This window comes from Thalia democratica, chromosome 8, assembly GCF_965202585.1.
Source record: "Thalia democratica chromosome 8, ktThaDemo2.hap1.1, whole genome shotgun sequence".
Classification (NCBI taxonomy): domain Eukaryota; kingdom Metazoa; phylum Chordata; class Thaliacea; order Salpida; family Salpidae; genus Thalia; species Thalia democratica.
The window spans coordinates 55,691,218-55,711,257 of record NC_139172.1 but is presented as its reverse complement, the minus strand read 5'-3'; the positions used below and the strand labels follow the sequence as shown (position 1 = coordinate 55,711,257).

Here is a 20,040-nt window from a genome sequence, read left to right as displayed (position 1 = left end):
TTTAAAGTGATATAAGTTAGTATTTAAAAGATATGTAATACTTTTCAGAGTTTTCTTTCAGATTTATAAGAACTTGTCTTTTCAAAGATGTTTTTGCTTATGCTGTGGCATATAAGTAAGATTGAAATCAACTAATTTCTTAATACTTCCAAATTTAATTAAAACTTGCTTAAGATGTAAAAAATTGTTTTATAATTATCTCCAATTTGCTGAAAGTTTTTAATAAAAAATACCCACTTTTTGTTTTATACAATATATATTAAACTTTTGTTTAAATTCAAACTAGAATAATAGTTAAAATTTATTTGTATATAAAATTTTAACTTGTTACAGTAACAAAATAAAAGGGCTGAAATAAGAGAAAATTGTAGTTAATTTATCAAATGATTTAAATTAGCATAAAGTACATTGTTTGAATATTTTAATAAGAATATTATACCACAAACTTTATGAAATTTATATCATTTAAACTCTTTTGTTAAAAACAGTATAAAAATCACCATGTTTCTAAAATTTATTTATTGAAAAAATAACCTAAATAAAAAAAATTATTTAAGTTAAAACTAAATTGAAAACTTAAGCTAGAGCTGTTTTATCGATTGTATTCAAACTTTCGATTTTTATTGAAAAACTAAAATTTCAAACTTGAATGTAAAAAAAATCAAATGTCCAATAAGTAAATAGATCTAGAAAAAATTCTTTTCAGTTTAAAGGTATAAAATGAAAAAGCTTTTATATTTCATATATAATTTATCTATTCTCCTATTTCACTCAAGTATACCTTTCATTCTTTTGTAAATTAGTTCAAAACTTAATAATGTTTAGCTCAAAATATCAAAAAGTAAAAGATCTTAATATGTTTTTTAATTGTTCTTGTGAATACTTTAACTTATTTAAATTTTAAAAACAACTTAATAAAATTGATTACTTCCAAATTATCAATTAAACTTCAGGCTTGATTCCCTCAGTGGCGACTTTCACACATTTCGCCATCGTCTTACTTGACCTGCTGATGGCGTTTGTCATGTAGAAATCCGCTAGGTGACGGTGTTGAGAAGTAAAACTTTCACCTTCGTACAATTTCATGTCTGAAGTTTGTGCCAGTTCGACTGCTTGCTTGAAGTAATTTGCTGATTCCAAGTAGTTGTACCTGAATAGACAAAATAAATTGCAGTTTATTGAAATACTTAGTATTATCAGTTTGAAATTTCATCTGTTAGGTTGAACTAATATAAAGGTTAGGTTAAATATTATCAGAAATGTTAGATGTTTGTTTGCTATTATCAGTTTAATAACAAAATCCAATCAGAATAAACAGTTGACTTGTTTCCATTGTTTTTTATTCTTAAGACTACTTTTAAAAGTTATGAAACGTCTTGTATTCTAAACACCATTATTAAAACTATACATTGGGCATCTGCTAGCCTTGTAACACTTAGGAGACTTTCAGCTTTTCCCAACAAACTAATCGCCACATTTTATTTTGGCGTTTATTGTATATTAGAGCTTAACTACCTCAGTACAAAACAAAAGCATCTTTTAACACAACTGAACACTTACATAGCTTTTGATGGTTTTAATATAATAAAAGAAAAAACAAAACAACTAAAAGACACTTTTGTAAAAAATATGTGTTTATTTGCTACTATGTCTTACTTAGTCAATGTTGGAATAATCTGTTAAGTTAAATAAAATAATTAAAATATACTATTATACCCAACATAAACAACATATTCTGTAAAAAATATATATATTTATTTGCTACTCTTACCTAGTAAGTGTTGGACTTATCTGTTGCATTCTTGTCCTCACTTCGTCAAGGTCATCGTACTGCAGGGTTTTTCCCGCCATCTGGCTCAACGCGCGCAATATCTTCCAATCTTCTCGGGAATTTCCCGGTGGTGATACTGCCACTTGCGTCATCTGAGGGCGCCCTTGAGATGTAAAGTTGATTAATTAGTAATTATTAGCAACTATTTTATTATAATTTTCAAAAATTATTTTTTCTATAATTTATTTTTTTCTTAACACCAGGTCACAAAGTTAACAATTTTTCTCCTAACTCATAAGAACGTTGAAAAAAAAAACCTTCAGTGTTCAGATAAGTTCCGCTTTTTTCGGTGTACGCGGCTCCTGGAAGTATGACGTCACTAATCGGAGCCCCGTTGTCGCCATGGCTACCGATGTAAACCACGCAACAGTCTTTAGGGAGGTTTTCTCTTGTTACCTATAAATTAGTATTTAAATGTAATACTACTTATACACTTTGTTTTAATTATATTTATAAACAACACAGCAGTCTCTAGGTTTCTATTGAAATTGTTCTTCTTAAGTGACAAAATTTACTTATGTGTTTGACACCATAAAATTCTAAAATCAATGATATGAATTCATAAACTCTTAAGAAATTAAGTTGCTTGAAATCATGCCTCTGATGTAGATGATCATGGAGGCATTAGAAAATTGAGAGATTAATCTGAGTTTCAGGATTTACAAATTGTTGGTTCAAATAAACAATTTATAGAAAGATATAGCTTGTGTTTTTAAATAATTACGTCACTAACAACTTTTCGTGCAGGATTATTTTCAAAAAATATTTCAGTAGACATAAATTTTGTAAATTACTTATTTCAGTTGTAAAAACGTTTTTTTCGTGTAATAAATAACTTTAGAGAAAAAATTTTTGTTTTTTTGAAATATTATCAAACTAACTATTTATTTTGTGAAATAAAAAAAATAACTTTTAATAAAATAGAATTTGTTATAAATGGTCTCTTGATAGAATCTAGGGTATATTGGTGATGTGAATGCTCAAGAACAAGATTAAAAACAGCAATTCAATGAAACATCAACACTTTTAATACACATATACCTTGACATTAAACTAAGTAAATTTACTTCAGAATGACAACAATACTGTTACTAATTATAAGAAATTATTGTTTTTAATTTATAGGACTATTTTAGTTCAGAACCCAAAAATTCATTAAACATGTTTATTGAACAATTTTTCAGTACAAAGGTTACCCTATGTTTTATAAAAATTCAGGATTTTTGAAAATAAACACTTTTTTGTCTCTTTTTACTTCAAATTCAAAGTAAAAAACTGTCCTAAATAGTATAAAAATATTGTTGGATACTGTAGAGTTATTTTGATTGTGCTTTATACTAAGTAAAATTTTAAATAATAAACATTGTATATGATTGACGTTTCATTTCTAATCTAAATTTCATTACTTCACATGAATAAAAAGTGTTTGATTCCAGGTTTTAAGGCAAACCACCTATGAAAATTTGTGAGGAACTTTATATGTTTATATAGATCAGGGCTTCCCAAAGTGGGATATGAGCAGTAAAGGAGAGCCATAAGGTCATAACTTGAAACTTACTCTAGATGCTCTGGAGTTGCTGATGAAGAGCAAAAAAAAAATGTCTCAAGTGTTTTTATTGGTAGTATTTTGAGTAATCTTGTTGAAGGGGGTTATAAATTTTTTTATTTTTCAAAAAGGGGCTATTCGGAAATAAGTTTGGGAAACCGTGATTTAGATAATATTCCAACCCATATATCAATCAATAAAAGTATGCATCCGATAATGACGCATGTCAAATAACATGTATGGTAAAGTTCACAGTTAAATATATTTTTTTGATCGATTTATATACCAAAACTTGAAAATAAAAATTTTAATTTCTAACATATGACGTCAGTCGCAACTTTTGTGATAATTTTATGAAAACTTGATAAACTTAACAACATGCGTGAGTTTCGTCTAATTATAAAAACAAAAAAACTTTTTGATATAATAAAATACTTTAAGTAATGTTTCTACTAAAATTTTTTGTTCAAACATATAATTTGAGCAACTACGTTTTAATTTTTTAATTTTTAAAAAGCTTTCTGGATAGTTATATACTTACTTACAACATGCTCTAACTTAAAAAAGCAAAATTGTTTTGAAAAAGTTGAAATTAAGTAGTTGTAATTAATATAAATTAAATAAACTAATAACCTTATTAGTATTAGCTCCGAGTAAATACAATAATTTGGTTATTTTAAAAGAAAATAAATTAATTAAAACTTTATACTACAATCAGCTCAAATATTTTGGTTATTTAATAAAAACATAAATTACTAATATACCTTATTTACGTCACCTCCAAGTAAAATAATGTTGGTTTCAGACAATAACAGGGTTGCCACGCGTTTTTTTTTTTTATAATTTTTTCAGGTTTTCCAAATTTCCTCCAAGTTTATAAAAGTAGACACTTTTGGGTCTATTTTTAGTTTGAAATTAGGTTTAAGGTAAGAAATTGTGTTAAATAGATTAAAAACATTGAAAAGATACTGTAAAGCTACTTTAAATGTGTTTTTTAATTAGAAAAATTTTGATGATGACAAATCTTTTTTATTTATTTAACAGATATTTTGAGTCAAATCGAAATTTTGCAACTTGACATGTGAAAATTATTAAAATTCCAGGCCTTTTAAATGATTTTGTTCAAAATTCCAGGTTTTTCCAGGTGAAGTGGCAACCCAGCAATAACTAATATTTAAAATATAATAATCACTTTATTAGCGTCAGCTCCAAGTAAAAAGAACAATGTTGGTTTTTGTTCCAGAACTTCTCGAACTAATGTTAGTACAATAGTAAAACAAAAACAAATAATTAGTCACCTTATTAGAATATGCGCCCAATAATTTCAATAATGTTGTATTTTAAATAAATCGTTAAAATGAATACCTTATTAGCGTCAGCTCCAAGTAGAAACAGTAATGTTAGTTTTAATTTTTGATAAATAATATAAATAAAATAAATTTGTTACCTTATTAGCGTCAGCTCCAAGTAAGAACAGTAATGTTGGTTTTTGTTCAAGAACTTCTTGGACTCCTGGTTTGTAGCCGAGGTCCAAAGCTGCTACTTGAGACGCGTTTCTATGAAGTACGTTGAATACCTGATAAAAAATCATTAATTTTTATTATTTTACGAGTTATTTCTGTGTGATAAGTTGAAAACTTGAAAAATAATATTATTTAATAAATATACTAATAAGTAAAATATCAATAAAAATAGAAGAGTTAATTAAATTGTGCGCAATACGTTGAACACCTGGGAAGACAGTTAATAAAATAAATTAATAAAAAACTGTAGCTTGACAAAAGTATTAAACAGTTAAAAACAAACCAAACGACTTATTATAGATATTAGTTTAAAATCCAAGCTTAGTTTATTATCGAGATTACAACACAAAAATTTATTCAAAAAGTCATCAGAAATATTGACGTAAAAGACAATAATTTTGTTGATAACTGATTGAATAATTTAAATCTGGTATCAAGTTGATCCAACAAACCTTCCATTCAGGATCTTCGACGTTGGCCTTCAAATTTCCCGCCAAATTTTGCACGCACGAGTGCACAGCGAGAGAGTCCTCTCTCGAATCGAACTGTTCAGAACCTAATATTATCATGGGCTTCTTGGCTGATGCGAGTCGAGAGCTGAACTCGTGTGTTCCGTCCATGAGTTGCTTCAATACCTGGAAAATAGTATAAGAGTATATAAAGTAGGTAATATAAGTTTGTAAGTCCATCTAATCGCTGTTTCAGTACCCGATATAATTGGTTCAATTACACAGTTAAAATGACTAATTAAATGACTGTTGTAGTTAAATATAACAAAAATGAGTTTAGATCAGTGCCTGTTGTTAATATTAGAAAATACTAATTTGATCAACATCATACACACAACCTTTAAACTAGTTTTTCCACATTGGTATGTGGGTTCAAACAAAAACGCCATTGCCAAACTTAACATGTAATTCATAATCTTCCAAATATACATTTGTACGTGTAAGTTAACGTTTGTGGGTTTATACTTGTTTGAAGAATAAACTGTTCGGAATGAAAAATTTTAGTTTGGAGTTTAAAATTTTGGTGCTTAACTTATTTTTCAATGTAGACTCTTCAGAGCAGGGCTCGGCTGCTTTTTGCAACTCGCGGGCCGCACTTTTTACCAAATAGTTTTCAAAAACTATTATATATTCTATTTGAATAAAGTCTTTGAATAAAGTCACGAGGAACATTTCAGCTATCGAGTCGCACACCACGGATACCTTTTAACACCTTGTATAGGAAATTTTAAAGATAATTTGTTACATTGAAAGGTATAAATTAGAGAATAGTAATTTGGTTATTTGAATATTAAGTAAAAGTAATTTACCTGCCGATGAAAAAACTAAAACAAGTAATTATCAAACATGTTAAAATTAATTTTTAATTTCCTTTGTTTGTTTTTTTAATAATATGTCAGGGAAAAAGATAAAAACTAGTTGGTTAGTAACTCAATTAGAACAACCTGTCGGTTAAGTAAGCATTTTTGTGTTTTGCGTATTTAAGCCACATATTACATTTGTTAAAGATATTTTAGCTCTTTGTTATACCATTTAATAAATACAACTTGATGAATTTGTTAAGATCAGTTAGTAAATTGTTTCAATTGTTGTTATTGCAGGAACGGTCTTCGTTCCTTGAAAAAACATATATATCTTGACTACCACATTGCCACACATATATGTGGGTTGAAATTTAATGTAACTGTAATGAAGAATGTGCATAATTGTAACAATATTGTTAGCAATATATACTCAAACGTGTAAATTGACGTTTGTGGATTTTAACTTTAAAATTAAGAGATCAAAGTTATTAAAAAAATTTAGTTAACTTCACGATTACTACAACTATTTGGGTATAATGTGTTAATAGATTAGACAAGTCATAAAAATATATTATTATTCCAAATACACACTTGAATATAATGTTTTTAGGTATTTTGCTCTTTAGAGTGTGTTATATTTCCATGATTATTAAAATTAATTTTACTTCCGGTACTCATATTTTCCGGTCAGTTTTGACTTTCTTAAACTTCAAGATTACTACAACTATGTGGGTATAAAGTGATTAGACAAGCCTAAAAATAAAATTATTATTACTCCAAGTATATACTTGAGTATAAAAGTCAAAGTTTGTAGGTATTTTTCTGTTTAGGGTGTGTTCTGTTATCATGATGATTTCAATTAATTTTACTTCCGGTACTTAGCTCGTATTTGATTTTACTAAAACTATCTCCAAGATGTTCATATTCATATGTAAGGTCTATTTTGCTTCCAACAAAATTAAAACAAACAAATACTAACATTAACAGAATCACCAAGATGTTCATACTTATAAGTCAAATCATCTTTACTTCCAATGAAATATGACTAAATAGATATATACAAATATCAATATTACTACTTACATTAACACTATCTCCAAGATGTTCATATTCATAAGTAAGATCTATTTTGCTTCCAATCACAGCAACATCTAGTTCATTGTGAACCCAACTTTTTCTGATTCTCGCGTTGACCATTGGAGCCTCATAGCGTGGGTTTGTACCTTTAAAAAATTTATTAATGTATATGATAAATAAAAATATCAGTTAATAAATTAAAGACAATAAAAGACTATTGGAGCTTCATATTGTGGATTTGTAACTATAAAGATAACTAAATTGTAAAAAAATTAATAAAAAAACTGTAGCTCAAAATAAAAAATATTAATAATAATTTTAACTGATTGAGAAATATTAACTTGTAGGTATTAATTGTAATTGATTTAATAAATAAGGTGCAATTATCAAGTTTATGAATAGATGTAGTAGTATAAAATAAATTTTGTAGTTTAAAAAAATAACTTTATATTCAGAACAATCTAATCAAGTTCACAGTTACAACTTGTACTTAACAACTAAACATCAATACATGAAATGAAAATGTTATCTTATAACAAATATCATTATTAAAGTAATAATTTTTACCTATCAACAAAACAAGATCTGATTCTTCGATTCCCTGGATAGATGTGTTCATCAAATAAGAAGATCTAGAAAATGAATTAAAATTAAATGTTTATTAAATAAATTAATTTGCATGTATTTTAGTTGTTTAAAATTTACTATTTATTATATTAAAATGTTTATTATTCATGAAGTTCTGAGAAAATCGATCATTATTTTAGGTGAGAAATATATAGATTGTAATTTTAAGTTAATAAAAGTTTTAAATGTCTGGCACACAAAACCTTTGACATTTCACAAATAAGAAATCTATCATACCAAATTAGATGTGAATAAATATAATCATTTAAATTACAATTTGATCTTTTATATAACATGACGTCATTACAGGTTTTTCGAGCGATTTTAAAATTGTTTATTTTAATACAAAAATTTTATATCAACCGTTTAAAAGTCGCCAATTTTTCGAAAAAATTTGCTCGCGGACTGCACTGTACAAAAAAAAACTGCGGGCTTTATTTATTAAAAATTGATCATAATAATCAGTAAAAAACGCATTTTCTAAAAAATTAGACAAAGCAGTAAAAAGCACTATAATATACTAGTTATTTAATCAAAAAACTAGTTGAAAGTTTGAACAAAAATTTTTTTATGTAAAAAAGGCTTATTCTTAAAATAAAAGTACACTGTGGGCCGCAGATTTTTGCTGAATCTCATCTATTTTAAAGCCTGGATTAGACTAATGATAATAAAGCATTTATAATTTTTGTTCTTCTTTTTATACATATTGCATATTGCATCGTAGAAAGTTAATAGAAATTGAAATAGTAAGAATTAGTGAAATTTAAAATAAAACTTTTTGGATTTTGATTATAGCCAGACTACTTATCAATTATTCACACTTGTTGGAGAATTTTTCTTTATGTTTTACTTTTAGGTAGCAGAACATAAGACTTGCATTTGCTGAACTCTGAACCATAAAAAATTAAACTTGGATATAATTTACATTTTTCTTAACATGTTTGCTTATTACAAGGAGTTGAAACATTAAGGTAACTTTGTTTTCTTTGTGAACCGAGCTATCAGGTATTTAAAAAAATATATTTAGAACAATTAGTTATATAAGCTTGTTTTTACAATAAAAACAAATTATATACAAAACATTCATTTCATTTAATATTTTTATATTCTAATTGAACAAATTTTGTAATACGAGAATTTAGATGGGACTTTTCAAATGTCAGCTTTACAGATAATAAAAATAAAGGCAATATATGGTTTTTTCTAGAAAAATTTAATACTTTGAAGTATAACTGCAAATTGCAAGCCGATAAGTTCGCATGTGGATGTTTTAATAGTTCCAATAAAACAAGTAAAATTTGTTAAAATTGCAAAAATAACACCAAAATGTCAAATAAAACAATTACATCTTGATTACATTTAAACAAGTCAGTCTTTCAAAATATTTTAAATACAGACTGTAGCTTACATAAAATTTTCAAAAATTTGTTATTGTATTGTTCAACATACCGTTCATGAAGAGACATATAATACCAATTCATATAAACGTTAATTAAATTAAATATTAAACTAGGTATGTTGCCAAGACACGTTTTAAATTGAGACGAATGCTAGCCATTCGAAATTGCAATTAAGTACGTTTATAGAGGTCTTATTTAAAATAAACAATTAAATATCTTAAATAGTTTAAAACTTTGGACATGATGCGTTTGGTGAAGTAACGCACTCTAAATAATTGAAGTTTATGAAAGAGATATAATATTTAAGAGGAATTGTAGTTTGATTTATGTATCTATTCAAAAAACTTATTTAATGATTGTGATATTGCAGTGTGAATACGGATATTATACAACTATTATGGAATTAATTTTGAACATGCATGCGACTGAAACTAGAGCGCATTACAAATTAAAAATTGAAAATTAGCTAATTATAAAATAAAAAAACTTAGTTTGTATTTATATTAGTTCAAAAAACTAAATTGATGATTTTTAATAATGACGTCACTAGCTAATTATGGCGCAGTTTTGTACAATTAGTGAAATATTTTGACTTCATTCAGTTACTTGTTCAACTAAAATGAACAGTGAAAAAAATGAGAACCATGCTTATAAATAGTAGTGCTGTTGTTAGCCAAAAGTATTATTAGTTTTCTAATTATTACTTATGTTTGCTTATGAAAACAAATTTACAAAAATAGATCTTTAGAATAAAACACAGCCATTTAAAAGAACTGAATATAATAAAAACTAACTTCCAATTATTTAAATTTATTATTTGTATTGTACATTTATAATAGAACGTTAGTGAAAAGACTTGTTATAAAATTGATAACATGCTTTATCATAATATGCGTATGAATGCACTTTAAATTAACACTTTGTTTTTAATAACAGAATTGACTTTAGATAATTTAGTATTGATTTAAATTAGTTCAAAATACAATATTAAAGAATTTTAAATAATGACGTCAGTATCTAAATCTGATGCAGTTTTTTTACTATTTTGAACGAATTAAGTTGTTTTATTAACTAAATTAAACTGTAGAAAAATGGGAAGCATGTTTTTACAGTCTTGCTTGATAGCTAAATGAATTAAAAATTTATATATTACTAATAACATTTGATTATAACAGACATGAACAAAACAAGGTTGTTGTATCAAACGGAATGTAACAACGACAATTAAAAAAACAAGTGTATTTAATGTCAACTAAACTTAAACTAAAACTAATCAAATAACTGCAATGTACATTGAATGCATGTACTTGATGAAGAGAATTAAGTTAATATTTTGTTAAAAAATTATAAGTTAGTAGTTGCATATGAACCGATTTAAAACTATAAAGAGAATAGAAAGAATTTTTCAAAATTTGTAATTTTCAATTTATGAAATCGATATGCCTGTTCAAAAAACAGTCTTAATGGTTTCGATTAACGAGGTCAGTTAGAATCTCAGGTGCAGTTTTTTTTTTTCAAAAATACTTAAAATTAAAAACTAACTACATTTTTAGTTGTCAGGTAAATAACTAGCATCGTATTTATAAAACCTCTGTTGAACTGTGTTGCTAGTTATTATTTTAAAAAATAAAAACTAAAAGTTTTTAAACTGTTGTTTTCTAAACTGTTGCTGTTTTAAAAATGATGTTGTAACTTATTCTACAAGAAGCGTAACTGGAACTGGTGTTTATTTACTTTATAGTCAGGGTATTTTAAATGATTCCAGGTTTTCTGAATTTCTTCCAGGTTTTTTGAAAATTCAAGTTTTTTGGTCCATTGTTAGTATGAAACTAATTTCAAGGTAAACAACTTACTTGGATATGATAAAAATGTGTAAAAAATACTGTAATGCTTACAATAAAATTTCTTGTGATAAACGTAATTACAAACAATACAAAATAAATATTGCTTATGATATATTTTTTGTATTTAACCTAAGTTTCATTGTTTTTCATTTGCAAATTTGAATTACAAACTTTCAATTAAACTGGTTTTTTAGTAATTATTGTTCAAAATTCCAGATTTTACTACACTAAATTGTCAAACTTCAATTTTTCGGCAGCCCTAATAAATTTAATGCCACTTAAAGGTTTACATGCTAGAGTTTTTTAATTCAAAAATATGAATAAAAAACACTACTTTAACAAACTTGTGTGAAATGCAAAAAAAAACAGTATCGACCAACATCAACTTTTTGATCTTCACAACATTTTTTTATAAATTGTTAAAATTTCGGTAGCTTGCGTTCGATGTAAATGATCATTAACGCAAATAAAATTGAGCTCTTGTGAATTCCATTGACGGTAACCGTCAGATTCTCACTCAAAATTATACAAACATGTTTTTTTTCATTAGACTTATTTCTCACATGACGTCACTAAAACATTTTCGAGACGAGGCGATTTCTTTTTAATATATTTTATTGCAAAATCCAAAGAACACCAATATCACATACTGTGTGAACTGCATGCAAGTAAGAGTTATACCACAACTATTTTTTTATTATGTTTTATTAAGCTTGCGTTCAATATAAGTGATCGATAACGCAATTAAAATTTGTGGCAAACTGTTATTGATATACAATTTATGATTCACAATTATACAAATTTATACAAATATTTTTTTTTAATCACATTATTTCTTACATTACGTCACAGGTATATTTCCGAAATACGGTTTTTTAATTAAATATATCTATTTTCAGCTCAATTTCAAGATTTTTCTTGAAACTGTGTTGAAATTTTATTCGTTTTTATAAAGTTACCAAAACAGTTTTCTTTTAATAAATTTTAATCTATTATTAGAGTCAAAATTATCGTAAGGTAATTTGATATTTAATTTAGAAATAAAGAACCTGATATTTTATTTTATTAAATGTTTCAACATCATTTAAAAAATAAATAATATAATCTGGTGTATTTTGTTGGATAAGATACAAATTAAATAGAAAATTCCTGAATCTGTATCGGCAAAAGATGTGAAATTTTCTACGGTACAGACCACTTATATATTATATCAAATAATTATTTTTGCATAGATAAACTAAAAAAAAACCTGAAGTTAGTAAACGTAAATGTGTTTTATTATATAAAATATTATAATTAAAACAAAATATTGTTTATGACACATTTTTGTATTTAATCTAAGTTTCATTGTTTTTCAAACAAAAATTGCATACTTTACAGGTTTTTAAAGATTTTGTTTAATCTCTAAGTTTTTTGGCAGCCCTGTTAATGTAATACCACTTTTAGGTATACATACTGAAATGTTTAAAATCAAAAAATAATTAAAAAAGCACTACTTTAAGAAAGCTATATTCCAAATAACAGAAGTATCACATACTATGAACTGTTAATCATATAAATATATAACTACTTAACAACATTTTTTCATTGATATTTTTTATTGTAGCTTGCGTACGATGTAGATGATCGGTAACGCATCTAAATTTGTTTTGAAAGATTATCTAATTGATAGGATCATTGGATTCTAACTTATTTATAAGCAAACATACTTTTTTATCACATTTTTTCCAACATGACGTCAATAAAACATTTTCGAGATGCGGCATTTTAATAAAGTATATCTTTCTTACCTGAATATTGAGTTTTTACTGACGTAAATTAAATTTTTATTGATTTATGACATGATCAAACAGTTTGTTTTTATAATTTATATTCTACCATGTGATAATCAACGTTATCGTAATGTAATTTCATATTTAAATAAGAAATAAAGGAGCTGATATCTTTTATATTAAATATTTTAACTTGTTTATAGAGTGAAATAAAGCAATCTAGTGTATTTTTATTGAATACTAAACACAAAACACCTGAAACCTGTACCAGAAGAATATGTTAAATTCTCTTCAGTTTAAACTCCTTATATAATCTATTCTAGTTACTATTTTTATATTCGTTAAACAAGTTAAATACCTGAAATCGGTATCAGTAGAAGATGTGAAATTCTCTTCGGTGCAAACGACTTCGCTACCAAATCCATTTACAAGATCTTTCATTGCAGTTAGACTTTCAGCGTCTTGAAGTCCACCTTAAAAGATAATATAAATGTTATTTAATACATCTAGAATATATAGTTGACAAGATCTTTCATTGCAGTTAATGATTCTGCATCTTGAAGACCACCTACATACACAAATTAAAACTAAAATAACATACATATCTACAAACCAACTATAAATAGTAAAAGTAGTACTATAAAAATATTATATATATTATAAATGTTTAAATCTCAGAACCCAGTAAAACAGAACTTGTTATTAAATAAGTTTTCGAATGTTACACCATTGGTACCGAAAGCTACCAAAACCTTTTCTAACCAGCAACAGCAATAAATACAAGTATTAACTTTTATATCTTATGTTTTCAAACTAAATAAAATTTGTATTGCAATAGTTTTTAACCAGCATACTTTATTTTCTTATTAAACTGATATTATTACTTGATAATCAATTAACTAATAATAAAACAATAATATTTCTTCTTACCTGCAACTGCTGCAATCCTGGCTCCAGGTTCGTTCATTTTACTCGCCACTATTTCCAGAGAAGTTTCCCAATTCGAAGTTTTTAATTGGTTGTGAGCGTTACGCACCATTGGTTCCGTCAACCTCTGTCTCTTTAATCCGTCGTATGCGAACCTAGAGAAAAAATATTAAAATATTAGTTGAAAAACTAAGTTTTGCTAATATTAATGAATTACAAAGGTTCCGTTCGATAGATTATTCTTACAAGAAGAAAATTGGTATCTTTATAATATTTGTTAATTGTTTATTTATTCGAAGGTTTTAATTGGTTGTTGGCGTCACGCACCATCAGCTCTGAAGTCGTTGGTTTTTTAGACGAATCTTGTTGTAATGTAAAGGTGTTTCCCTTAATATCTGCTGAGTCATCAAAAAAAAAGATTTTATTTTTTAGTTAATAAAAATTTATATTTTAATGAATTTTTAATATGTTTGGGTAAGGTGGGTTAGGGGTAAAAAGGTATAAGTTTAAAAAAATTAATTAAAACTTTTTTTATTTTGCTTAGTTAGCACAAATTAGGGGAAGCACCGTTACATTACAACCGGACCCTTTTTAGACCATCCTTATGCAAATCTAATAGTTAGTTATTTAAAACATTAGCTTATATTATATTTAGTTAATCGTTTCAAACCATCATAATCTAAACTAAATGGTAATGTTTAAGTTATTTCAGAAAATAAAAATATACTATATTTGTTTGGACTGTTTCTGAATAATGATTTTTATAATTAGCTTATTCAAAAAGGAAAATCAGAATATAAAAAAACATATTTAAAGTTTTGATAGAATTTATTTATCTCAGTACCATTTAAACTAAACAAGAGTAGATTACATTTTAACAGTTTTTTTTTTTCAACTTATTTGTGTTAAGTTGCTGAAACAACTTTGTAAAATTTGCTAAAAGCGATATTTATTTCTAATAAGTTTTACCTGGTTTTATCGGAAATCCACTCCTCATTAATTTCTTCGTGTAATCTCGGCAAAACTCTCATTACATCACCTATAAAAAATAATCTGATTTAAATTTGATCTATATGCAGACTAAAAAAACTTAACTTATAGTCAGGCTGTTATGTGAGACTTAAATTACCTAGTGTGAGTAGTTTTAACATCTACATATATCAGCCACAAAAACTATGAGTAAAATTATTTTCTTACTTATCAGTAAAGATACGAAAAGCAATTTTTTAGCTTGGGAAGTCTCTCTAAAAGACACTACAGTTTGATTAAGTAACACCAATTGAAGCAAAAAATTAACCTGAGTGATCTTACGATTATCAACTTAAGCTTAAGAAAAGTAATAACAGCCAAAATCTAAACAAACGTTCTATTTAACCTAGTTAGAAAATTATAAAAAGGCATTGTAACAAAAGGATTTAATTTCATGATGAAAATATTTTTATACTAAGATAAGTAGTTGACTATGAAGCCATAAAAACTACCCTGAGTTAGTCTGAGATTAATACTTTAAAACTACCCACAATTCTAAATGGATAATTAGATATTTTAAATAACTATAATTTAAATAATAGTTAATTTTTAGTCATAGTAACTAGGTTCAGTTTAAATAAAAAAAGCTTAAGTTGATAAGAGTGTGTGATGATTTATCCAGCCATAAACAACTTGAAACTATATGATTAAAATAATTTTAATTACTAATAAATCTTTTTGTAAATTTCAAACCTGCTCTAGTAGATACAACAATGTTTGATCCTACTGCGTCCATAACATCGATCTAAGTAAAATATATTATCTAAATAATATCAATATAAACAAATATTAGAATAATTTATATTAAATACAAAAAAATATTCAAATGACATCGACCCGTGTAAAGTATTGAAATAGATCATAATATAAACAAATTATTAAATTAATCAAGAAAATTCGGCTAAAGTAACTAAAATATTAACTGATTCGGTCTCCCTTGTTTCTCAAGGCCTTGTAGTAAAGGTTTACTAGTAGACAATAATTAGAATAAACAAAACATATAAATATTATTCCCATGGTCTAGCAGTGAATGCATTTGATTTACTAGTACATACAAGTTTAAACAAAATAAACAATTTATTTACTGATTCAGTTTTCCTTGTTTCCCAAGGCCTTGCAGTGAACGCGTATGGTTTGGAAGTGAGAGCTCCGACTGGGCAAATGTCAATAATGTTTCCTGAAAGTTCGGATTTGAACATCTTTTCAACGTACATTCCAATCTGTAAGTCGTTGCCACGTCCTAAAATTAAATAAAAATTTGTAATGTATTTGTATTTATAATTATCTTTTTAAGTACATTCCTATTTAAAACTGATTAAATGTAAATTATACTTTGATATGTAGTTTTTTATACTTTATTTTATTTTTAACTTCCTATTTGAAAATCATAAACACGACCATGTATTAAAAATAAAAAATACTATTTAAGTTTTTGTTATGTCTATATATATATGGATTAACACTTTCTAATTTAGATAATCAAAAACATTGACTCAATTTTACGAAATGTGTGAGTATGTAATGTTATGTAACTTAGAATATATTAAAAAATAATAAATATTTTTCATATGAAACAACTTTAAAAGTTATCTGGAATAAATCAAAGTTTTTATACAAATTTTTATATATTTTTATGTATTTTATTTTAATACAATTTCTAACCTGTAGTTCCCAAATCGTCTACTCCAGCAATTTCGTCGGCAAATCTCACACATCTGGTACATTGGATACACCTGAAAGTAGTTAAATATAACAATAATTATTAGTACGTCTAAAAACCAAAACAAATAAATTGACAAAAGTAATTAATAAAATCTACAAACACATCTTAAAATATTGCATTGGATACACCTTAAAAATAATTTAATATTTAAAAATAATAATAAAAACATTTAGTACATTGTATACATCTGCAAAATAATTTATCAAAAATAATCACATCTGGTGCACTGGATACATCTGAAAAGAATATCCAAGTATTTAAATAAGATAAGTAAATTTAGTGCACTGAATAGATTTAAAAAATCAAATCGATAAGTAAACAATTGTTTGTTTTCAACTTTTTTTTTACCTTGTCACGATAGTCATTACAATTTACAAAGTATAAACAACAAATAAGTTCTTTTTATTTAACTGTTCAAAATATAGTTTTAATTGTTTGCTAATAAAAGATCCTAGTAAAGTAACTTCACTGGAATATAAATAAAAACAAATTATACAGTAATCTTCCTTTATTCTACCAACATATGTTTCTGTGTGTCAACGAATCAACACACTTCAACTGGGTTCTGTAAAAAAATAATTACTGTAATGAGAGAATAGAAGCATAGAATAAAGTAGGTGTATATATGTTTTCATTAAAATAAGATATATTCTACAGATAATAGTTATTAATAGGTGAAATACTTAACATTAAATCCGACTGTTATAAAATTATATGATATTTGTAATTATTAAGTCTAAAATAATAATTATAAATATCATATAATTTTATAACAGTCGGATTTAATGTTAAGTATTTCACCTATTAATAACTATTATCTGTAGAATATATCTTATTTTAATGAAAACATGTATACACCTACTTTATTCTATGTTTCTATTCTCTCATTACAGTAATTATTTTTTTACAGAACCCAGTTGAAGTGTGTTGATTCGTTGACACACAGAAACATATGTTGGTAGAATAAAGGAAGATTACTGTATAATTTGTTCTTTTTATTTATCATTTTCAATTACCATTATATTTAATTAATTACTAAGTATTTTATTACCTTGACACAGTAGTATTTACAACTTACAAAATATACATACAAAAAAAATATATTTTCAGTTTTTTTTTGTTACCTTGTCATAATAGTCTATATAACTTCATATAAATATATGTATTTAAAAATTTTCTTTTTTGCTACCTGGTCATAATAGTCTTTACAAGAGGTCCGATGTTTTTATCCTCGACTGCTCGTTTTGTTTCTAAAAATCTGCAAAAATTTAATAAATAATAAAAATAATAAGTAATAAAATTAAATTCATAAAAATATGTAATTTCTGAATTCTGCCATTATTCAGTGTTTTGTTAACGCCTAGTCGAAATGAGTACTTTTACTGCACAAGTTTTATATAAACTTCTGAGAAAATTATCACAATCGTTACAAAACAAAATCTACTATTTTTTAAATAAGTCAAAATACAATATGTAATTTATTTTTATCTATTTTGTTAAATTGTGCTATATAATTTTAGATATATTGAATATTAATAAACTTGAGTTACAATCTCTCATTGTAAGACTTAATAAATTCTTGTGTCTTTTGAAATTTGAAGATATTACCATAGTCAATATTATATACGATATTGAAAATAATTTACTGTCAATTTTATAATAAGTCACTAGAACACTTTTTCTAAAAATTAATATGGAGTTTTGTAAGTAATTTTTTGTATTTTTTTTACATTTTTTAAAAAGAACAAAATTGCACCTAAAACAAAAAACATTTTATTGTAATTAACATTAAGAACTATTGACCACTATTTTTTTCTAATAAAGACTAGGTGAATATACATTGTGTAATATGTTGAAGTCATAAACAGAGCAGACATATAAATCAAAAATCTGTGATTTATTTATTTAGATAAGAAATAATTAAACTTCTGCCTTTTTGACCCAAGAACGAACATTTTACACAAAAGACTAAATTAAAGACTAACAGAAGAACTATATCAATTTCAGATTTAACTATTATAGTAACTACAAACCAACAAAATATAACAATAATATTGCTCTGAATTCAAGAAACAATTAAAGAATTATTTCAGATTGAAGTTTGTATAAGGGCTATTTATTTTAAAATAAAGTTCAATACGGTAGGCTTTGCATTTACCCTAGTTTATTTAAAGCACAAAAATCTCTATTTGAAGGGCTATTACGAAAGTAACAAATTTTCTAACACACAGCTAAGCTCTGGATTTGTTAAACATAGTTCAAACTTACTTGAATTCTTAATTAACTTTTTACAATAAATATAAGTCAAAATTTGTGAGAATTTTATTTTTTATTATCTGATATTAAGCACTTTCAGCAAGGCTTTAAAAATGTTCATGTTTTTTGTAAAAATCTTTGTACTCGGTCAAACTATAATTATACCAAACACTGTTGTTATTCTTGCCGTTAATTTGATATGACGTAATAAGAAACTTTTTGTGCAATACTTTTATTTTAGAAATTTATTTGCGCTTTTTTTCAATTGAGATTTTATGCTTTAAACTATTAACTTGTAGCCAATTTTTAATAAGCACAGAAGTGAACAGATAATAAATATTAATATTTATAGTAAACATCAGTGTTCATTACTTTTTATTGTTTTTTTTACTTGATTTTTTTTTCTGGAGCAAGAAATAAATAGAACGTCAATTTTTAGAATAAAGTTGTTAACATCATAGACTAATAATTTTAATTTAACATAGATTAGTTAAACTAAGAACAAGGCAGTATTTTTTTTAAATTTTTAAATTACCAATCAATATGTAAGCAGATTATATTTCTGACCACTCGGTTATATCTATATACAAATAAATATTACTACGAAGCAATACACAAATACTTCTACTTATGTAAAAAATTCCAAAGTATATTGACAACTATCTTTATAGCATGAATACGTAGGATGGTATTTAGAGCAAGGTTTTATAAAATTAATTAGGCTTTTCATTAAAACTCTATAAAAGTTTGATTAGATTCTTTATAAACAACAAAAGAAACAAAATTTCTAACAAAAATTTGAACTCTAAAAATGTAAAACAGAATTCAATCAAATAAAATTTAAAAATATTTAAACAACGATGCTTAATAAAAAACTATAAAAGCCATACACATAATAGCATTAATATAATTAGAAGTCAATTAGAGTGTAAAATATTCAACTGAAACGCCCTACAATCTAGTTTACCACCTCCAACTAACTACAAGTTTTTTATTTATAAAATAAGTCTATACCTTAAGTTAACTTCCTTTTAATTTAGTATGACATTAATTTTTCATGAAATGTTTTACACTATTATTTTAACTAAGATTTCATATCTTTATTTTAGGTTTCAGTACATTTTTTATAAAGAAGCACAACATTGTGAGAACAATAAACACTCTATTTGGTCA

General features: G+C 25.5%; 1 protein-coding gene across 1 annotated transcript in view; it reads right to left on the bottom strand.

The window, feature by feature from the left end:
* Positions 1-496: 496 nt before the first annotated feature.
* The window catches only part of LOC145842225 (NADH-ubiquinone oxidoreductase 75 kDa subunit, mitochondrial-like), a 30,661-nt gene continuing 11,117 nt past the window's right edge, over positions 497-20,040 (bottom strand). The window contains exons 4-17 of the mRNA XM_082949643.1: positions 17,801-17,869; positions 16,551-16,621; positions 15,974-16,128; positions 15,582-15,633; positions 14,829-14,898; positions 13,863-14,014; positions 13,291-13,405; positions 7,857-7,921; positions 7,296-7,435; positions 5,353-5,535; positions 4,825-4,953; positions 2,089-2,227; positions 1,772-1,934; positions 497-1,150 (exon numbers count right to left, since the gene is read on the bottom strand). Coding sequence (XP_082805769.1) covers positions 943-1,150; positions 1,772-1,934; positions 2,089-2,227; positions 4,825-4,953; positions 5,353-5,535; positions 7,296-7,435; positions 7,857-7,921; positions 13,291-13,405; positions 13,863-14,014; positions 14,829-14,898; positions 15,582-15,633; positions 15,974-16,128; positions 16,551-16,621; positions 17,801-17,869 — 1,711 coding nt within the window. The 3' untranslated portion in view covers positions 497-942. The remainder of the gene's footprint in view (positions 1,151-1,771; positions 1,935-2,088; positions 2,228-4,824; positions 4,954-5,352; positions 5,536-7,295; positions 7,436-7,856; positions 7,922-13,290; positions 13,406-13,862; positions 14,015-14,828; positions 14,899-15,581; positions 15,634-15,973; positions 16,129-16,550; positions 16,622-17,800; positions 17,870-20,040) is intronic.